The sequence below is a fragment of the Vidua chalybeata genome, chromosome 1, assembly GCF_026979565.1.
Source record: "Vidua chalybeata isolate OUT-0048 chromosome 1, bVidCha1 merged haplotype, whole genome shotgun sequence".
Taxonomy (NCBI): Eukaryota; Metazoa; Chordata; class Aves; order Passeriformes; family Viduidae; genus Vidua; species Vidua chalybeata.
In genome coordinates this window covers 105,883,576-105,904,947 of record NC_071530.1, presented here as the reverse complement: position 1 = coordinate 105,904,947, position 21,372 = coordinate 105,883,576, and the positions used below count along the sequence as shown (strand labels likewise).

Sequence of the window (21,372 nt, the reverse complement as noted above, 5' to 3'; positions counted from 1 at the left end):
AGACAGAAGTAAAAAGGAAGTTATACATGATGAAATAACTTCCATAAGCTAGTTTCTAACTGAGTATTTCTGCATAGTTTAATGTAAACATGCATTTGTAGGATTCAATTTTGAAAACAGAGAAACACTGAAAATTGTAAAATAAAATCATGACTGATCAAGCGAACACTGTCTCTCCCGAGTTAACTTAGGTTTCTCATCAATTTGCTTCTTCAGCAACATCTTTCAAAAGTATTTTTTATTATATATAACACATTTCTAATATATTTAGACTAACTCAAAAATTAATAGCTCTTTACATAAACTGTATTTGCACCATGAGACTAGTTACAGCATTTGAAATGGTGGAAGACTACTTATCCCCTAATTACCAAATGTATCTTTTTGAAAATATGGATACGGTTTTCAAGATGAAAGTCAGGGCACTACATAGCAGCTTCAAAAGCTTTTAAAAAAGATACTTTTATTCCTTCCAAATCAACTCACACTACCAAGGTGCCTTCTCAGATTCTAGGATTCTTACTCAGGCTCATCTAACACAAACCAACCATCAAAAGAAGCCAAAGCTTGCCCATTTGGAAGGGGAAAGGATCAGAAAGGGGACCTTCTGTATAATTTTCATCTGGTTAATATGGATCATTATGAGGCAAACCTTATCAAGAGTGTGCCAGTAGTCCTAAACTGCTACAAGATTTGTATTTACAGAGCACTTGGTTTCACAGAGGCATGGTAATTTGTCTTTTCATATTTGCAGTCTGAAAAGTACACCAAGATATTTATAGTTGAAACCCCATATAATTATTGAATGCTTTAGTTTTACGATATTTCAATTTTCATACACAACAACCTGATTTTATTAAGTCTTAATGTCTAGAATTCCTATTTTAATGAGCAGAGGTCGAAGATCATGTAGGCCTTTTTTTAGCTCAGCATCAAAATAAATCATCTCAGGAACTAAATCCTACCCAATAGCAGTAATTCATCTAGAAAAAGCTAGCAGCTAGTAAATCATCTGTCCTTAAGACTTACATTTGCATTTAAATAAAAATCTAAATTTTAAAAGTACTACAATTTCTATACATGTCAACAGTATAATACTGTTAATATAATAACTGACAACCATTAATGTCTGCAGCCTAGAAGGTTACACGTTCTTACTATGCAATATCTACATCAAGGTTTTCAAGCTATGCCTATAACCACCTGCTCTCTGACTAAACAGAGGCCACTTGTAGACATCAGAGAAAAACACATGAGACAACAATGATGATATTCCCAGAAAATGTCATCAGGAACGTATATATTCTGAAGTAATGACTGTAAGTGTAAAAACATCCAACTTAGCTATAAAGCAAGGAAAGTAAGGATTTTTATCCATTGCTTCCATGCCTCAGGCCAGAACATTGAAGTAAATGGACTACATTTCTGCTATCTGCTTCATGGGATGGCTCTGAACATTTGCATTTTATAAACAATTAAGTTTATAAACATTATATGTGTACATATATATATATATAAGTATGGAAAAACAGCTTACATTTTTTAAGTCTGAAAGATGTAACTACAAATCTAATAATATTATGAAAATTATTAATATTATACTAACCAATGCAATTATATAATCAAGTGGGAATACCATATTCACTTCAGCAACACAGTTATGTGAAGATGGCTTTAAAAGTCAAGTAAAATACCTGACAATTTTTTATGCTAGTTTAATGGTGCTTCTGAAGCCTGAGCAAACATGAAACTCTTCACAATCCCAGTGCTAACGGATTACCAGGTGTATTGCCTTCAAACTGTTTAAGTAGTGCTTCTACCTATATCTTTAATGCTTCTAACACTCCCTTCAGTCCACTACTTGATTAACATGGCAGCTCTGAAAACCACAGTACAGACAAAAAGCAGTTTAGGCTAATTTTAACAGTATTTAACTTTGTAGTGCACTGAAAGCACTACTTCTAACATGAAGTTATTTCACAGAAATCAGACCACAGCAAGTATGTATTGCATCAATCTAAGCCAGCATGAAAGCTTTATAAATTAATGGTGTATCTGTAAATATAAAATAATTTTAATTCCAAGAATTACATTGCCTCATTAATGTTTTAACATTCTGTAACTTCTGTATATCAAATACAATATAATGCTAGACACCCCAGCATGTGAAGTTATTTTTCTGCTATGCAAACAACAACTGGGTGCACAATTAATTTCTCAGCATCCCACTAGTCTTCAGTTTTTATTCTTAATAAATCAAATTTGACAGATCCTTCTTGTGTCTCTTGCCTTGTGTAAAATGAGAAATGGTTGCAATATCAGTGCATTCTGTGTAAATAACTGAGTAAAAATCAATTCAAAATGCAAATATCACATTATGCTGATAGATAATAGTAATGAAAAATTATTTTAAAAATCCTAAACAAGAGACACCCTTCTGTTTTTAGTGATGTTTAAAAAAAAGACACTGAAAAAACTGGACACAGAGCTGGCAGTTTCTACCCAAAGATACTGCTATTACTTTCTGCTTAAACTTGTTTTAGTTAAGAATTGAAAGACTTCTCCTAACTGATCTTTGTATATATAAGGAGCATGGCAAGCATCTGAAGTTAGAGATGCAGCATCTGACATCTTTTTCCCCTCAATGCCACAGGCAGAGTTCCCAGTGCATTCTACTGTTGAAATGAAACCAAAGGAAAGAAAGAAGGGGGCTTCATCGCATACTGGCTTACATAGCTCTATCATGTCAGTAGTTATATTTCATTTAATAAGAAGTGTTAAAGAATTAGATATTATTTCTTCATAATACTATTAGCAGGAGTCTAATTTGGGTACACAATCACAGTAATAAAAGCAGTTAATCACTCTGGCATTTAAAAAGACGGCAAGTTGAGTAGAATTGTTATGCATGTAACAAAGTTTAAGGACATACAAAGCATATTTTGAAATTTTTAGGTTACCTCTGCTTCTACATCCACATTCTGTTTCAGAAGCAACTTCAAAATGTCAACATGGCCGTTCTGGCTTGCAGCTTGCATAGCTGTGTGTCCAGCACATTGACCATTCACCTGGAATGCCAATACTTGCAGGTGAGTTTCAAGACACACACACACACACACCTGTGAGGCTGTTTACTAGTGGAAAACTTAAAGCAACAGCAAACACAACACAGAATCAAATGAATAATTTTAAGATGCCTTCTTAGCATATATATATCACCTGAGGTTTCTCTATTTCATTTCTGTATTAGCTAGACTGAAGCAAAAAGGAAGAAATTCATTTTTACCAAACATTAAGACATTAATGATACATGAATTAAAAACATTCATCTTTGAGTAATTCCTGTAAAGGAAAGATTTTTGAGAACAAGTCTCAGATTTATATGTAACTTCCTTGCCAAATTTATGGCAACAACAGGAGAGAGTCTGAACAAAAACCCATGTTTTGTAAAATCTTAAGCTAAAAATCAGTGCTTAGAAGCAAAGAAGCTCAGACTCCTATCTGCAAGCATTACTACAGCTGTAGTGAGAAAGACTGTAACTTTAAAATACATTCCCTAAACGAACTCCTAAGCATTTTCTTTTAGACTTTTCAGTATTAGACAAGTTGGTAAAAGAAATGTGACAGAGAACAGATTAGATTATCTACTCTGTGAGTTAATAAAACAAACTCATAACAACAGCAGAAACATCCAGAAAAAACTACCCTCCTTCCTCTATTCCCCTTGAAAAAAGAAGAATTTGAAGACCCTTCAGTAATTGTGAATGTTTGGTTCTCTGCACTAACTCTGGCAGCCAGCAGTTGAAAATTATCTTAATTCATAGCAGACAAAAGACTACAAAATCTGTCCAGCAAGAAAGTATGTACAGCTCTGTGTTCACACAGCCCACACACATTTCATAGGACAACAAATGGGAGAAGAGACACTGGAATTAGCTGTATTACTTCTAGAAGACACTACCAACTGGCAAGGAGTATTCAGAACAGCTGCACTTCCTTTAGTACTAGAGGCCCCCCAAAAGAGATACCCCCAAAACAGAACACTCACATCTACATCTGGCCTCTTTAGCAAGTCTTCCACTTTAGCAACATCTCCATTGGCAGCAGCTTTAACCAATTCTTCATTGAGATCTCCAGATTCTTGGGTTTCAAATAATTTTTTCAATAGCTGGGACAATCTCTCTGTAATTGTTAACCAAAGGACAACTAAGATTACAATTCTAATTACACAAGAACAGAAAAAAAACCCAGCAACATTTGTTTTGTCTCTAAGGCCATGTACATAGTAATAGACAAACTACCATAAAATAGCAGCTGTAAAATGACTGAGTTTGAAATAAGAGCTGCACCCTAGCACCCTTTAGACAGTGGAGACTACCACATTAGACACTTCAGAACAAAGCTGGTTGAACCACAAATAGCTCAAATAGCTTTTGTTCTGCAAAATACGAAAGGGCAGGACAAGGTAAAAACATGAACTTATGTATTGCTATTGCTTACTTTCTAACATTAGGTATAGCCTATCTTCTGTGATTTGAAACACTAAGTTGTATTACTCTTCTAGATAGTTTTGTGGCCACTGTACTTGGTTCTTTATTGAGAAAACTCACTGCATCTATGCCTCCTTAGGGAAAAAAATCTAAAAAACTATGTAGAAAGTTTTCTTGGCATTAAAGCAAGTATGTGAAGAGGAAAGAATAACTAGCTGTGACTAAAAAAAGGAAAAATTCTAGTTTCAATTGAAAAGTGCCAACAGAACACAAAACACGCTGGACAGTCTTTCTGCCTTGTTATTATATGAATGACAGAGTGTTCAACAAAACTGAAGTGTCATTACACAGACACCAAAAAATCCCACTGTAATTAGTCACAGGATGTCCGACTAAATTTTAAGACAGAAATTTTAAAGAAATAAATATCCTGAGTTATAATAAATAACCACCTGCAACAAATCCCTTGCCTGTGCCTGCTATCTTAAACCACCTATTAAACAAGGAGGCTGCTTGTTACTGCCAGTGACACTCTCTGCATGCCTCAGTCCCTATTTCAATCTGATGTCCATTCCAACCATTTTGAACTCTTTAGAGTGGACCTCCAAAGACACACCTGTACTGTGACCAAACAGTACTGTGTGACAAACCTGATCAATCTAACAACATCTCCATATTGACTGCAAGCTTTTTTCCTATCTTTCTCACATAAAACTTCAATTACACAAACTCCAAGGCTATTATTAACCTTGCATACAAACAATGTATTAATACCTAATAACAATTTTTAAATTAACACAATTACTTGTCATACATATGGCAATATTACTAGTTATTCTTCAAACTTACCACCAGATGCATTACTTATAGCAGATCCTGCTGATGCCACCTTTGAGACAGCTGCTGGATTATAGGTCCAAGATGTCCCACAAACCTCTACCTTTAAGTCACTGTCCGAATAGATCTGCTGAACCCGACCAACTTTACCTAAAGTCTGAATTAAAGAAAACATCAAATGCAAATAAAACATTCCGATTTCTAAATATTTTGGTTTTAATATTACATAAATTTTATTAAGTCTATTGTTTAACACCATAATCACTACTATCTTTACATAGGTTTCATTAGGTAAGCAGATTGCTGCACCTGAGCAAGTATTACACTGCGTTTGACGAAAACTTAATCCCTTTTAGACTGCTGCAGCCTCCAGGTACATTACCAATAATAACTAGAAATACTGTACAAGCTTGACCATTCTATGAATGCAAACACACAGCTACTCACTGGAAGCATTGCCTCGGCCCACTCTCCGTGACCTCTCTGGAGAAGCTTGATTCGCTCCAGGTCGTAACATACTTGAACAAGGTCACCAACTTGGAATTGAGAGGTACCTCCTTCTGCACCTTGAGCAGCATCTCCACTTCGGACAACGTTGGCCTTGGTGAGAACAGCTGGATTAAATGTCCACCTAAACAATGAATCATTTAAAGCAAAATATATGTTTAAAAATTATCTTTTGGGTAAGTTTCTGCTTGTATGCCTACAAACTTTCTGCGACTGGATACTATGGATACTATATTTGCTGTTATCCATTTTTTGTCCATAAACTTGCCTCATTAATTCATTAATTGTGGTTCATTGATTAATTTCAAGGAAAATCTTCAGAGATATACATTTGTAAAGGCAATTAAGAAATATCCTGCCTAAGGGGAAGCAAGCTGACAGCAATGTAAAGGTCCTGAAAGCAGCTAAATGGTTGCTTTATTTTTCCAGGGATAGGAAATAACTGGCTAAAAAGCAGCAGATCCAAGTTGTCTCACAAGGATTGAGCTGTCAGGAAACACCACAGGAAGAAGACAGAATTTTGGCCCTTCCTCCCAGGTCAAAAGATGCAACATTAAGCTATAACAATATTTTTCAATTAAATGGATGTCCCAGATATACCTTAATTTTCAGTCAAACTATCCTATTGGTAGTTTAAATTTTACTGATTTAGAGGCATTTAGCTATTTAGTCAGGAAGGAGACCAAAAGACAGAGCAGCTCCTGTCACTGACTCTGCTGACATGACTGCCAGAAGAAAAGCCACTTGCATCCGTTTAGCTGGGAAAACAGCTTTGTTCTGCATTGCTTTGCAGTATTAGCAAACAATATCTTGAGGGATATCCTGAATGAACAGTACACTGTTAATTCTTTCTGGACAAACTGAACAGGTCAAACTCCATATACAACTGAAATGATATTCCATTCACCTGCTACTTTTTTAAGATAAGCCAAATACTTGAGAGCAAGAGAACAGAAAACCATGTGGTCATATTAGATTCAAACCCTGCTGTACTGCTGGGTTTGAGTTGTGTTAACATGGATGCAGATAAGCAAAATTCAAACCTGAACTGCTTGGAGGGAGTGGTTTTGGCCTCCCCAGTACCTCCTATTCTTGGTCTGTATTTACATAAACTAACATTCCTTTGAATAATAAAATAATAATTCCTTTGAATAAAAGTAACTCTAGTTTAGAAAAGATCCCCCCCTGAAATTTGTCACCTGTCCTCTTAAACAATTTTCCTGAAAACCCAAAATGAACTGCTATTACCTTGCCTCTTGAAACCATGGGATACATAGTTTATAATTAAAAAGGAAGTTACTGCTTAAAACACTGCATTTTGCCAATAAGATCGTCTAGAATGTCATTTCTTCTTTTGGAGTCAAATTTTCACAAATGAGCAAGGCAGCAAAATTCCTTTTCCTGCTAAAGCATCCTCTAAGTTAAGTCCTCATTACACATCTAGAAGGAAATCTTAACAGACACAAAAGGAGAAGAGAAAGCTTCTGGCACCAAGTAATCAATCACAAGCACTGAAGGCAAGGGAAGTTTGTGAGAAGCAATGATGAAGGATATAGAATAAACCTGTTGCCACTTGGATATTGTACTACAATGTCATGGTCCTCATCAATGCCACAAACTGTTCCAGTTGTTGTTAAAGTTTCAAACATGCCATCAGTCCATCCTCCATGACCATGCTGCAAAGACTGCACAATTTCCAAGTCGAGGTCAATGTTTACAAGGTCACCTATTTGCAGGCCACCAGGGTTTCTGTTACCATTTTGTTCACCTGAAAGGGAGTAAGAAAAAAAAAGTTTACATCACCATACTTATTTTCCAAGCAATTTAAAGAACGGAAGTTAATTTCTGAGAGCCATAGAATTGTTAAGGTTGGAAAAGACCTTTGAGATTTTCAAGTCCAATGACCAACCAAGCACTACCACCACGTTCACACTGAACTCTGTTCCAAGTACCCTATCAACATGTTCTCAACACTTCCAGGGATGGTGACTCCACACCAATGTCTCTGAAACCATAGGGGCTAACAGGTAAAAAAAACTTTGGAACCTCTGGCAACAGAACTGTGTGTTTCTTGTTGAGTTTTCAAGGGAAATAGCAGTGACTCTGGTAAATGTTAAATAATTGTGACAAGTTCCACTATAGGCTCTAACTGGGATCTTAAAAGCTATCATATGGTGTTAGACATCTGGATACATAAAAGCTCTGGTGTCAATCAAACAACAGTGATTTTGTGCAAGGAGTTAGACTTATTATATCTCTTAATATTTAAGCCAGTTCTGTAAGAATGAACAGCTATGTTTGGCTTTTTAGAAATACACTGCACAGGACACACAACACAATTTCTACCTTAATGAACACTTAAAAGGTCCCTTGCCATCCCCTTGGTACACTGATGTCAAATACAATTTAGAAAAGCATGACAATTTATCATTAGCAGATAGAAATGTTGCTATTTACATTTCACTAGTAAAGACAGTCCTTTTGGATGACATTTAAAAAGGAAAGGGAAATCCAGAGTGAGTATAATTAATACAAATCAACATGAATTTACTTCAGCTTACCTAACACAGGACAATGGTCTCTGTAGAAAGAGCCTCCTTTTGCATCTTGAACACATTTCAGGTCAGACTACAGAAAGAGATTGAGAAAACTTTAGTCCTCAGTGACCGAGTCTCCAGGTCAGTGAAACCAGAACTGAAATATTTAATTAAGAAAGGCTGAAAATTTTGCATACAAAAAACATGTCCGTGATGCAGATAATCTCAAATACTTTCCAATCATTCAGCCTTGACATTCTCAAGACTTTAATAACCTTTATAAATATAAGAGGCTATAAAGGATGATAAATTTTTATTTTCAAGACAGGAATTAACACAAAGCACCTTTGTATTGTTCTATTAAGTTATTTTTCCTTTAAAAAAAAATTCTGTTAACACAAGCAAGGAAACATCATTTAATGCCTGCCAGTGCTGCCCACTCTTCCCCACATTTTTTGACAGATCCACGTTTAACTTGGAAGAAAACTTGTCACTCAGATTCCATGAAATGAAAACTTTTCAATTAAGAATATGCAGAAGGGTATTACTTCAAAAAAGCCTACAAAATACTACTGAGCTAAACATGTTCTTTATAAAGAGAAAAGCTTTAAAGCTCATCCTTCATAAAACTGTTTCATATTATGAAAGAGAAACTTCAAGTGTGGTAACCAACTCCTATTCATAAAGCCAGAGGATTTTCTATAACTCTCCTTTATGTGCAATGCTTAATTCCAAATAGCTATCATCTGCCATTGTTCCTTATGAAACAATTCTCGCTAAACAAAGGGCATTTTTGTGTGCAAAATAAGTTGAGAAGGAGATCAGAAACTGAAAAATGTGTCAGAATATTCTATGGCATGGGGGAGGAAGTAGGGGACAGGTGGTGGTAATGATATAATTAACCACAACTAAACAAGTACTTTGAACAATTCTTTATTCTTTTACCCCTGCCCAAGATTTACTGACAGACTGTCTTCCTGCAAAAGGATTAAAATGAAAACTCTGCACTCTTCCAAATCATCAAGGCTCTGATGAGCATAATACCACCCTTGGCAACAGGCAAGTAGAAACAATACAAAATTCAGTGTATGTTCTGATCTACGAAGAATGTACCGTCACTTTGCAAAAATGATAAAGACAGCCAGAGGAAAACAATAAGATTTTAGCCTCTCTTCAAATCCCCTGAGAAAGCAGAGAAAGAGCTTGCTCAGCACAGCAGCAGCAGGCCTGCGACAGGATGCTGCCACCCGGTGGGCAGGTGCTGGGTTTAGCTCGGCCGCAGACAAAGGGGCTGTGCGGACTGTCCCAGATGGCAAACTCATTCACTCCCCGGAACGAGGGAGATTGAATGGGCCCGGGAGCACTGCGTCTCACCCACTGAATACAAGCCCTCCGTGTCAGGCAACAACCAGCTGTCTGCGAAGGAGACAAGGAGGGGTGCACATGCAAGAGCTGCTGTCACATTCTTCAGAACACTAAGGAGAGCCCAGGAGAGTCCAAAGGCACTCCTCCCTGCCAGGCAAAATCAGAGTGAAAGATTGCTTGTGTTACAGGAAGTGTCAATGCACTGAGCAGACTGATGGCTAAAACCTAGCAGAAGAAACAAAATGTTCATTAAAAGGCTAATTACTATTTTGCAGCTGACATTACTACGAAGTCTGTTATGGTATCCTGAATTTTATAGAAAAAAACCCCGAAACTCACAAACCTGCACTTGTATTTTACCCTGCCTGCACTGTGATCTGCAAACAGTTTATTTCTGGAGTATAATAAGCTTGGTTGAAAGACTAAGTGGTAGATTGGTGTCCAACTCCAGCTTCACAACTGTCTTCCTTTCTCTTACATGATGTAGTCAATGTTATATTGCTAAAGAATGAAACAAGAGTCTGATCTAACTATAGCAGAAAAGCAAGGGAACATGTCTTTTTTTTTTTTCTTCTTTCCCAGAAGCCTTCAACAAAATAATGGAGGACCCAAAACACACAATGATAAGACATTGACAGATATTAAGGTAGCACAAAATACACTTATATACTGTATATAAGCAGAGTGCCTTTGGCAACAAGGCAAACAGCACTACTAAGAAAAGAACTATCAACATGATAAAGGCCTGCAAATGCCTTAAAATATAACCAAAGCCAAACAAGATTCTGGCGTTTTAAGACAAAAAACTGCAGTTAGTTGTATTTCAGCGACACAAAAGCTGGGTAAGCAACTACAATTTTCCTTCTAACACTCGGCTGCTATATTTCTCAGAAAAGTAAAATAAGCTGTCTCCTGCTCAAGTAATTTAAGTAAAAAATCAGGGATGCTGGTAAGCTCCCGGTCACACTACTCTGAGGACTGCATGGCAAGAGGCCCCCCTAGTGCACATGGAGAAAAACCACACATGGATGGAGCCTGGATGCACCAGGCTTTGCACTTCAGAGAACCCCACTGGGATTTCTAAAAGTTATGAGTTACTCTGAAACTTCAAAATCAATCAAAATAGCAGATTATTTAGAGATGAGATGTGCCAGTGTAAAAGGGAAAGTACCAAAACAAGGGATATTAGAATACAAGTTTTAGACTCACAGTGACACCACCAGAAAAAGAATTGACAGCTGTGAGGCTGGGTATAATGTAAATACTTGGTGGAGATAAATAAATCAGTTTTTCTACAATGACTTGATGGAGAAATTGTTTGATAAACCCCAAGCAGAATTCTTTCAAGAAACAGAAAAAAAAGCTATAGATCTTGTAGACTTTGTGTACAATTAGAGATAGAAAGCCCAGTTAAGCAGGCAATCAATGAGAACTCAACGAAAAGTATGCAAATCAGACATTGCACAGCACAACTTGCAGGTCAGTAGTAACAGCTGATGCACATGAGCCATGGGTAATAATGGTTGTTGTATAGGCTTTACGTAATGGCAAATGGTCTTTGCCTACAATGGAGAACTTTGGTCTTCTAGCACCCACACTTTAACTTCCTAAAAATCTGCATTCCAGCAATATGTGATTGTATTACATAGAGATCATGACTTGCTCAGTCAAATAGGAAATACAGTAAATGAACTTTGACATACCATCCAATTATACCAATGGAAATAAACAGAAGCAATTTCATCTTTCATAAAACTTCAGAGAATGAGAAAATGTAGAGCAAAGTCAGCAGTGCTGCCAGATGGTGTAAAAGCACCATTATCCCCGACCTTGAGGAGGAAAACAAAGCTGAAGGAGCAGCTGACTACAGAAATAACTATTAAGTTATTCCAATCAATATGAAATGCCATCCATCAATACCAGGGAGGGAGGATCTACAGACTTGATAAGAAAACTAGCTCTGCTGCTGAGAAAAAGAGGAATGTTTGATCCAGATGCACTGATGCAGCATCTAACATCAGCAGCAAATATCAGGGGAGAAATTAGTACTGATCTTACAGATACACCGGCAGGAAAAGTGCCATAGCTGCAGCTGCTCAAGGTAGCACTGAATACACACATAAAGGTCACTTTAAGTCTTTAAACTCACAACACCTGTTGGGAAGGAAATCAGGCCTGTGGAGGCAAATGGAAAAAGTTCAGTGCATGCTGCTTTGTCACCAGATTAAGGCAACAAGAGACTGGATAAATCCATACATTTTAACTAAAAGTTTATAAGAAATGCCATGTTTCAAATTTCATGAAATCAAATCCTTCTCAGTTTCAAGTAGCTGGGAAAAGTGAAGCAATAAATGGAGAAGGTAGACTATGGTAGAGAAAGTGACTGAAATGACAAAGAGGTGTGAGGCACAGAAACAATAATAACAGTTTCTTACAGAGGAAATCGGACCTCAGGCAAATCCTGAGTGAATGGTTTGTAACCTTACTATTTATTATAGGCACTTAAAGCTTTGCATATGTAACTTTTTTTTTTTTATTAAAGGAAGATAGTTTTCCTTGTCAGTTAATACTATAAATAAAATTGGAAAATTATCAGTAAATACATTTATGCTTAATGGAAGTATTTTTCTTCACAACACAGAAAGATGAAAAACTTTACTTGGTTGGGACTACAGCAGAATTGTGACTACATCAAAAAGAAACAAAACAAAATGCACAAGATAAATGACCAGAGAACTGAAGATTTGACTGACATTACAGATCTGACAGTTTTAACTACAGTGGAAAGTGTATATTTTATAACACTCACATACAATGCCTAGTATACCAAGATATTTACCTTGCTTTTATTTAAAAAAAATAAGTGGTAACAAGAAATTCTTAAAATCTTCTAGAACAATTTCAAATAATAACTTCATGGGTAATCCAAATAAAAGTTGATGAACAGACATTAATTATCAATCACCTAGAGGGCAAGCAATCTCAACTTCCCTTATGCACTCACTATTTGGAATTTGTGGAAAAAAGTACACCAACACAGATGGCTACATATCACTGCGACAATAAGGGATGATAACTACACATACTCCTTTCAGAGGCTATGCAGATGAAAGCACAATCCTCCAAAATAAGAAACTAGGAGAGGCTAATTGCAGCAAAAAAAGGCAAGTGGTACAGAGAAATTAAATTCTGAAAGAAACAGATTCCTAAATGATGAAATTCATTTAGGACACTCCTGTAGATGGAACTATTTTCCACTGAAAACCAAGGGAAGTCACCAGCTTTATATCCTCAGCTCACAGGGTATGAAAAAATAAAATCCAGACACAAGTCCCAAAAACAAAATCACAATCTTCCCATTAACTTTTTAATTCCATATGACCTCTCTTTATTGCAAAAGGATACGTTCACACATTTTTAGAAACGAAAAAATGCCCAAAGGGGGTTATTTGGTTAACAGCTCAGTTTGGCTCAGGACTCTGCATACATATAGGTAAGAAATGTGAGTAGCATAACGAACCATATAAGCCAACAGTAGGTCATTCTTACTAAGGATGTAGCAAACATTTTATCTGACCTAACAACATCATAAACACATATTTCAATTCAGGAATTTGTGGCCTGTGGCAACAGAAACTCACAGACTTCACAAAAAAAAAAAAAAAAACCCAAAAAAAACCCCCACAAAAAAACCAAAAAAAACCCACCAAAAACCACATACACAGAAAAAAAAAAAAACAAAAACCAGAGGCAAGATGCACTTCTCAGCCACTTCATATGTAAGCACAGCAAACACAAATAAAACCTCCAAGTATCTGACCAGAAATAAATGCATGTTTTCAGTCAGCACCTGCTGCCCCACCAGCCAAACCTCATCTCTCCAAAGCTGGCAGGCCAGATAGATTGATTTTGAGGACCAGATGCAGCCTATCAGCTATCAAACAAGAACACTGACTTACAATAATGAGCTGTGTTTCTTTAATCAGCTCCATTAGCATGAGTCAAGTGTTACCCATTTGCAAGTCAGGGTCTCTTCCCAGCTGTATTTACAGGGCTACACACTCTTGAGTATTGTTGATTCCACATTCTCTGGACCTTTTAAACCAATTTCCAAGTACCAAAACAAGTTTACCCCAACTTTACGTGAACTTTCTGACAGCCTCAGCTTTACATAACAGCAGGTAAATAGTAGTAAACAACAATAATGAATTGTACACTTAAAAAATTATTAATCAGTTATAAAATTAACTTCATTCAAATGACTCATAGATATCCAAGAATCCATTCTGTCTGAAGTGAAAATTGCATATTTTGAAAACACTGAAGATAAAATTAGTGTAGGAATGGATTACAATCATGTAAGTACTACTTACACAGCCTCCAATTATCCTTTCTGAACATCCACATGTACATATTTTTTTCTCAATTATCCTAAAAACATCTATATACATAGTCTCACACACAGTTTAACAGGCTTTTTTTTTTTTAATTGACCAAAAACTTATGTGAAGGGTCACCATCACCCCTTCAAATTTACAGCTGAAGTACTTAATGGAGTTTTCTAAAAATATTTATTACTTTCAAAGGTGGCTGAAGTTTGGAAACACAATGTAGTTGATTTAAAAATAATATTTTTCTTTATTAAGGGAATAATATTTCAAAGCATAATATAACTTATCGCATCTCAAATGTACTTTTTTCGACGAGAAGGAATCTTCAATGATTCCACAGCACTTTTACTATGCAGTCCAAAAATGTTAACATAGCAACTGAAGTCATAACAACCACAAAAAAAACCCAAAAAAAAAATCTCAGATGATCTGTATCTCATTCTATCTAGCTTTTGTAACCATTACTTTTTCCATGTATCACAAGAGAGAAGACTCCAAACATTGATTTAATGTTATACTACAAAATACAACATACATTCATTTTTGCCAGTATATAAAGAATTTTCTTTAGAACTGGGGGACAGCATGAAGCACATAATTTAATACTGACTCATATTTTACCCCTAGGATCTTAATGCATCAGAAAAGCTGACCTGAACTAAATTTGTTTACTCTTTTTAAATGTAACACTAAAATATGTATTTCCCGCAAAAGTGGTATTTACTTTCATTTTAAATATAAAAATAAACTGTAATTAAGTAAGGCTATAAGGTCAAATAGTTTACATTCAAAAAAGTAACTGGTCATTGTTTAACATTTTATTACTATCTGACAAGATGACACTTTAATGTTAAATTAACATGGTTTTCCCCTGCAGAATCAAACAAAAATCATGCAGAGAAAATGCTAATTAAGATGTTTTAAGCAGCTGATAATCAAAGTAACCTTTCCTTGACCCACATTAGGATAAGAAAACCCAGCAACAGAAGGCACTTAGGCTAGAGTCTGACCCATTTTCTCTCTAAAGCTGAAGAAGTTGCTGGAGAAACTTCAAAAGGAAACAGAAAAATTTAGCGCTAAAGCAAATTAAGGTCGTGATTTAATTCAACACCTTTCCATTTGCAAAAATAAAATTGCTCTCAATAGCATTCCAAGCACTGACAGTAATTTAAAAACTACAAATCTTGCAGTAATCACACCAAAATTTGAAGTCAACTGAAGAGTTCAGGAGTTGAAGAACAGGGTTTTTTAAAAGTTTATAACTACGCTTGCCGTTCTTTTCTGAATTTTAATCTAAACACAACAGTAGCACAGAAAGATAAATGTGCGTGATGCAAATATTTACTGTGGCAGAAAGCAGCTCTTAACTTGTAGTTATCCACATTTAATAAATTCCCAGATCAGACTTTCTTACTAATACATATGCATGACCCCTACAGCTGGATTCACAATGACCTGACTACCAGCATGCAAACTGACAAAGCGTATTACAAAAGCAGGACCATAAAGCACAAGTTATTCTTACTGCCCTTCCCCCATCATGCCTTTTACCCTTTGTATTCTTTTATACTTACCATGCCCTCAAAGCCAACTCTGTAAAGGTTTTTAGCACCATTGTCCCAAAGAACATATGCTGCGCTATGTGGACTCGACGCACTCCAATCTTGGATTTCAGTTACCTATTCAGTTGTGAGAATAAGAAAATGGTTTCTAGAGCAAAGACTCAGAAGCACAATTTGAACTTAAAAATTTACTCATCTCTTCAAAATAATTAATGATATTGTAGTTTTACTAAACCTGATAAATTTTTTCTGAAGCTGTTTTCTGCTTGAAGCAAGTGTTCCCTAGGTGTGTTAAGACAGCATTCTGAATATATATTTTGTAGGCCTATTTCTCTTTTGTATATTTGGAGGTTATCTAACTACACAAGCAGAGAACAAAATCTGAACTGCTCTTACAAGTTCTTACCAGAAGCAGCATTTAACTAAGAGAAACGGGATGCAAACTATTCTAATTGCTTCAATTTGTCTGATTTAACTTGCATTAGTCTGGTGGCTGTGCACTATGTTAAGAGACAGAGTTTTATTTCCATTATGTTTAACAACAATACAAAAGGAGAGTGAGAAATGTCTTTCCCTAACATTTCTGAAATCAGAAGGCCATGCGCCAAATTCTGAAAAAACTTCCATTATTTTAAAAAAGGAAAAAAAAAAACAAACTGTTTCCAGAATTTGCTTTCACTGTTATTTATATTTATTTAAACAATGTTTCTGCTATCTACAACCTACCTGTCCACATTTAAGAACATTTACATGCATTTCTATGTATTTTCAGATGTATAGGTAAGCAATCTCTCTAATACAAATTTAGTACACAAAGCAGACTGTGCAGGAAAATACTCTTATTTTGCAAAGTTTCAGAGATTTCAGTGTATCTTAACAGGGGAAGAGGTAAATAATCTAGATGAAAAAATCTGCATTTAAATATCCCTTGCTTTAAGAGATTTAAAATTACTATTTCTTTTCAGTAAAATTCAAAATAAAATCCCCAAAAGTCCTAAGGCTTCCACAAATGTCTAGGATATAAAATAAGCTAAACAAGAATATAAAATAGGCTAAATATCATAGTTAGGAACTTTTTACTCTCCTTTAAATGCTGTTTAAGTATATTAAAAATAAATTGAAAAAAACCCCACCAGGTCACCAAGACATAAGGGCATCCAATTCTCAAATTTGGTGAAGAAAGTCATAGTGTATTTTACACTATACTTGTAATTTTACACTATACTTATAACAAACCTTCATTAGTTCTCAAAGTAAATGGAAGTTGTAAAAGTAAAATAAACAAACGTTCTGATTAGTAACTTATCTTTCCATACTAATGTTTTTACTCTAGCACTGCATCAAAAGCACTCCGAGTCTGTCCTAAGCCAGTAACATAATAGCCACACCCAAAACTTGCAAAGTTTTTTAATTTTAAACTGGAGAAGTCCCTATAATCATTATGTGAAAACCAAAACCCTAGGGTTCCAGCATTGAAAACCAAGAGCAAGAGATACACAAATGTGCAGGCCAACAAGCAGCAAGATTACAGAATGCAGTGATGACTAGAAAGGGGTACTCTTGACAGCTCTGCTTTTATACCAGCTTTCTAGTAATGCTGAAATATGCTCAAGATCTTAATGTTGCTACAAATCAATCTTAAATAGACAGCCATGACAAAAAATGAATAATTTTTAAAAATTTTATGCTGATATTGTAAAAAAGCAAATTAAAATGTGAAAGAACTAGCTATGGTGTATACCCCTTCCTCTTTCTAAATGCTTAAGTATTACAAAATAAGATTAGAAAGTACCCAGCCAATTAAAATAGGAGCTTTCATGATTGTATTTTTGCTCTACAATTAAAAAGGCCACTGAGGCCATTACATGAGCAAAAAGAGGTGCAGCTTCTTATTTAAACCAGTTTTATATTTACCTTTCCTCTGCGCCCATTGCCACCATCTTGATCTTCCCATTGCCAGTCAACTCCTCGCACCACCCTGGCACCTGCAAAGATTCCTCTTGCTGTAATTTTCTTTGATTTACGTCGAGACTCCAACAATACCCTGAAGTTATTAAAAGAAGAACCCACAAAGGTCAACATAATAAAGGAAGTCCAAAACAACTCTTTGGGGATGGGAAGGAGAGCATCTTAAAACAAAAATAACCCACAACTGCAGATTTCATTGCATGAATCACACAAGCAGTACACAATACCCCACAAACTTCCAAAATCTGATTTAATGAATGTTTATAATTATTTTTTCAAATTCTAACAAATTTTCTCCAGACTTCCTACTACCAGCATTCATCTTGTAAATGCTTGCATATTGATCTGTACTTATATTATTAAAATCATTAAAGGACAAGCAGAGCCATATAAACACATTTCTGCTTCTCTTAGATGTGCTCTAAGCCAATACTTCTGTCCTACAACTGCCCTGTCACTTTTATTCAGAATTATGCTATTAAGAGCAACTCTTTTCCCTCCTCCCTCAGTTTTTCTACACATTTTTAATAGCATCTCTTAGCAAATTTAAGTCAATATAGTAGCATCCATTTTTTCAGTCATATTATGCGTTTTTTTTAAAGCAAATCTTTTCCTTCTGACTTCAACAGGACTGAAGTAGATAAGCCTAAACAGAGCAGTACATGATTATTTAACTAGAAATAATAGAAATAATCATCTCAAAAGCCACCAATTTTCACACAACAAGGCTTCTTACTTTCTACCAGGAACGTGTTGCCTGACAAAAGAATTTTTCAGCTGACATTCGGAACGTTTCCTGACCACTTCAGGAAATTTCTCAGCGTCCTGCTAACTTTTAACATCCAGCAGATGGCACACAAGGAAAAAGTTCAACTGTTACAATCAATGCAAAGAGCACATGAAAATATTTGCCTTTTTTTTCCTAAGAAATATAAAAGTTATCAAAAATATAATCTTGTTTAGAGAAGCTTCTTAAGAAGTTCTCAATACCTACAAAACTGAGACAAAAACCTACTACATTGCTTCATTATACCACCCATACACTATCCCAGACCCAAAAATAAAATAGTACGAGCATATGCTTCCCTTCATCAAAACGTTCTTTCATGTCTCTTGCCATTTTTCCTGTGAGACATCCCTCAAATTCAACAGCACTGTTTTGCCCTTTTCTCCTCCCTAAAACAGTTAACTTCCATAATTTTTTCTCAGCTAAGCTTGATCCAATAGAAACAGCTCCTTGGCAGAAGAAGCTGCCTTCTAGATAAGAGCTCAGTGAGAGTAAACAAAGAGAGGAGGAAAATGACAAGATGCAAAAAACTTCCAGCAATATTTTACGGTGTACAATCTATCTTCAAAACTAAAACTTGTGCTGTATTTACCATAGCCAACCTCTTAAAACTACAAAGGAAACCTCAGCTTATGAAAGAAAAAAAAAGTCTGGCAAGCATTCTCAAAAGCAACAAGACCTCAAAAAAACCAATTAAATAGAAAACATATGTATTTTGTCACCTATTCTTCTTTAACTACAATAAGCCAGGATCTCTAAGACCAACTTCTAGGTCTTGTTCTGCATTCAACATTGCAATTGAGAATAAGTTTATGATACCCATTTGGTACCTAAAGCTACTGGTGTGAGACTCAAAAAAAAAAAAAAAAAAACACAAAAAACAAACCAACAAAAAAAAAAAAAAAAAAAAACAACAAAAAGTTCTTACGTTTTGATTAAGCCACTGACTTGGGCATCTGAGCCACAGTTCAAACTTTTAAGCAAACAGCTGAGCATGTAAACACAGCCTCCATAAGACATAATTTGAGACCTCTGGCTGTGTGCTCCAACTACTTTCCTTAACTGTAAAAGAACTGATTAAAGCACACCACTAATTTACAGCACACTTGTAAACCTAACTTCTCCAAGAAGAAGATAAAAATTTTGTCTTACACGTCACATTCAAATGAGCACCATATAAAAAAAAATTTGATGATTTAATGAAAGATCATTCAGGAAACATCACAGAGGTGACACCACAGTGTGTAGCCTTTACACAGTGTTTTTCCATAGCTCTCCAAGTATTTAGCAGCAGGCAAGTATCACTGTTCTCACTTAACTGGTAGATAAATCATGACAAGAGAGGAGCTTTGGACTGAGACAAGTTATTTAAAGTCAAGAACACCTATACAAGAACACACTAAATGCAATTTTGTTCAGAGTTCTCCACTGAGAGATGGTAATAGATGGTAATAGAATATGAAAACCAAGGCGAGAGTAGAACAACCCTTCATAGCATTTTTTCTCTGTTTCCTGTAGTGAGCAGTTTAAGCAGTCCAAGTCCAAGGTTTTATTCCCAGATCATTCTGTTTTCCGTAACGTTCAAGGAGGATATTTTCCCCTCAGTCTGTCCACACCATTACTGAACCTAATTAAACCTTCACATTCAGAATTCATTGACAAATCTTTCTGTGATTACACATAGTATAAAGGTAATTGCCTCTGTTTTAAAGCTGCTATATGAGAGCACAGAAACTGGGAAAGCCTCAAGGAGATTAGGCAAAACTGAATAATCATATCCTAACTTTTTTCTGTACTCCATTTTTCATAAAATTTCCATGTTTTCCAAGATCCAAAGACTTTTATCCTAGCTAGCTGTCTCCCAGAAACAGAATCTAACCTCAAGGCACTTCGCGTACCTAATCCAAATTTCAGTAACCAAATGTTCAGTTTCAAAGTTAACCACAAATACCTGTTTCTACTTGATTTCACGAGGAAAAGGTTAGGTTTTACCTTTCACTTCCTGGTGTGGTAATTCTGTAAAAACGATGCCTCAAGTGATGCTTGTCCCCATGATAGCAAACTGTGCACAAGTCATAATTTGTGCATTCAGCACATTTCCATCGGATGCCAATGATAGGCTGCTGTCGACAAGTATCACACATAGTCCCATCATGTTTGATACCTGTGGAAGGAAAACAAAAAAGAAAAAAAGCCTAAAATCTTTGCTGCATCACTACACAGACTGCTGTTGCACACCATTATCATTTGAAACCATACACTAGAAAGTTAACAATAAAGAAAGGCTGTTGCTTATACCCTATCAGCCTGTATCACTGAGGGGAAAAGATAGTGGACTTTCCCTCATATCTCCAGTTGGCAGTCTGTTCCTGAAATATTCTATCTTCTTTCAGTTTAAAAAGCTGAGAAGGCTATGCCTGCTTCCTTCCATCTATACAAAGGAGAGAAAGAAAATGAGAAATCTTTTAACTACAAGTTAAAGGGTCAGAAATGAGTTTATCAAAATACACAGGGCAATCTGTACGCTTCTCATTACCTGGTTTGTTTTGGTTTTTAAAGTGTATATGACACAAAACTGGTTTCATTTTGAAATAGGCTGGTTCTAGGAAATTTTGAAGAATATTTAGAAGTTTAATTTTTTCATTATCTCAGTTTAGAGAGCTAAAGTGCACTTCTGGTGCACAGCTGGTCAGCTATAGGCTGTTGTCTGAATTTTAAAGATTTTATGGCACTTTAATTTATTCTAGTAGTTTAATGAAGGCTTTCTTTCCTAATATAAACTTTGTAATGTTTGTGTTTCTCAAGCTTTCTTAAACAGCCTTCCTTTTGAAGAGAGGAAGAGTTTGTGACAGATTTTGCTTCTGGGTCAGAAGCGTACAGCTATTAACACATCTTATATCACAAAGGATACTGCGCTCAACTGTGTGT

The 21,372-nt window shown here is 35.7% G+C and overlaps 1 protein-coding gene across 3 annotated transcripts in view; it reads right to left on the bottom strand.

The window, feature by feature from the left end:
- Positions 1-21,372, bottom strand: part of MIB1 (MIB E3 ubiquitin protein ligase 1) — a 71,604-nt gene that overhangs the window by 41,329 nt on the left and 8,903 nt on the right. For all 3 annotated transcript variants that reach the window (XM_053958763.1, XM_053958756.1, XM_053958772.1), the window contains exons 2-10: positions 20,437-20,608; positions 17,604-17,733; positions 15,702-15,806; positions 8,396-8,462; positions 7,398-7,602; positions 5,775-5,958; positions 5,340-5,484; positions 4,049-4,182; positions 2,961-3,068 (exon numbers count right to left, since the gene is read on the bottom strand). In XM_053958763.1, coding sequence (XP_053814738.1) covers positions 2,961-3,068; positions 4,049-4,182; positions 5,340-5,484; positions 5,775-5,958; positions 7,398-7,602; positions 8,396-8,462; positions 15,702-15,806; positions 17,604-17,733; positions 20,437-20,608 — 1,250 coding nt within the window. The remainder of the gene's footprint in view (positions 1-2,960; positions 3,069-4,048; positions 4,183-5,339; positions 5,485-5,774; positions 5,959-7,397; positions 7,603-8,395; positions 8,463-15,701; positions 15,807-17,603; positions 17,734-20,436; positions 20,609-21,372) is intronic.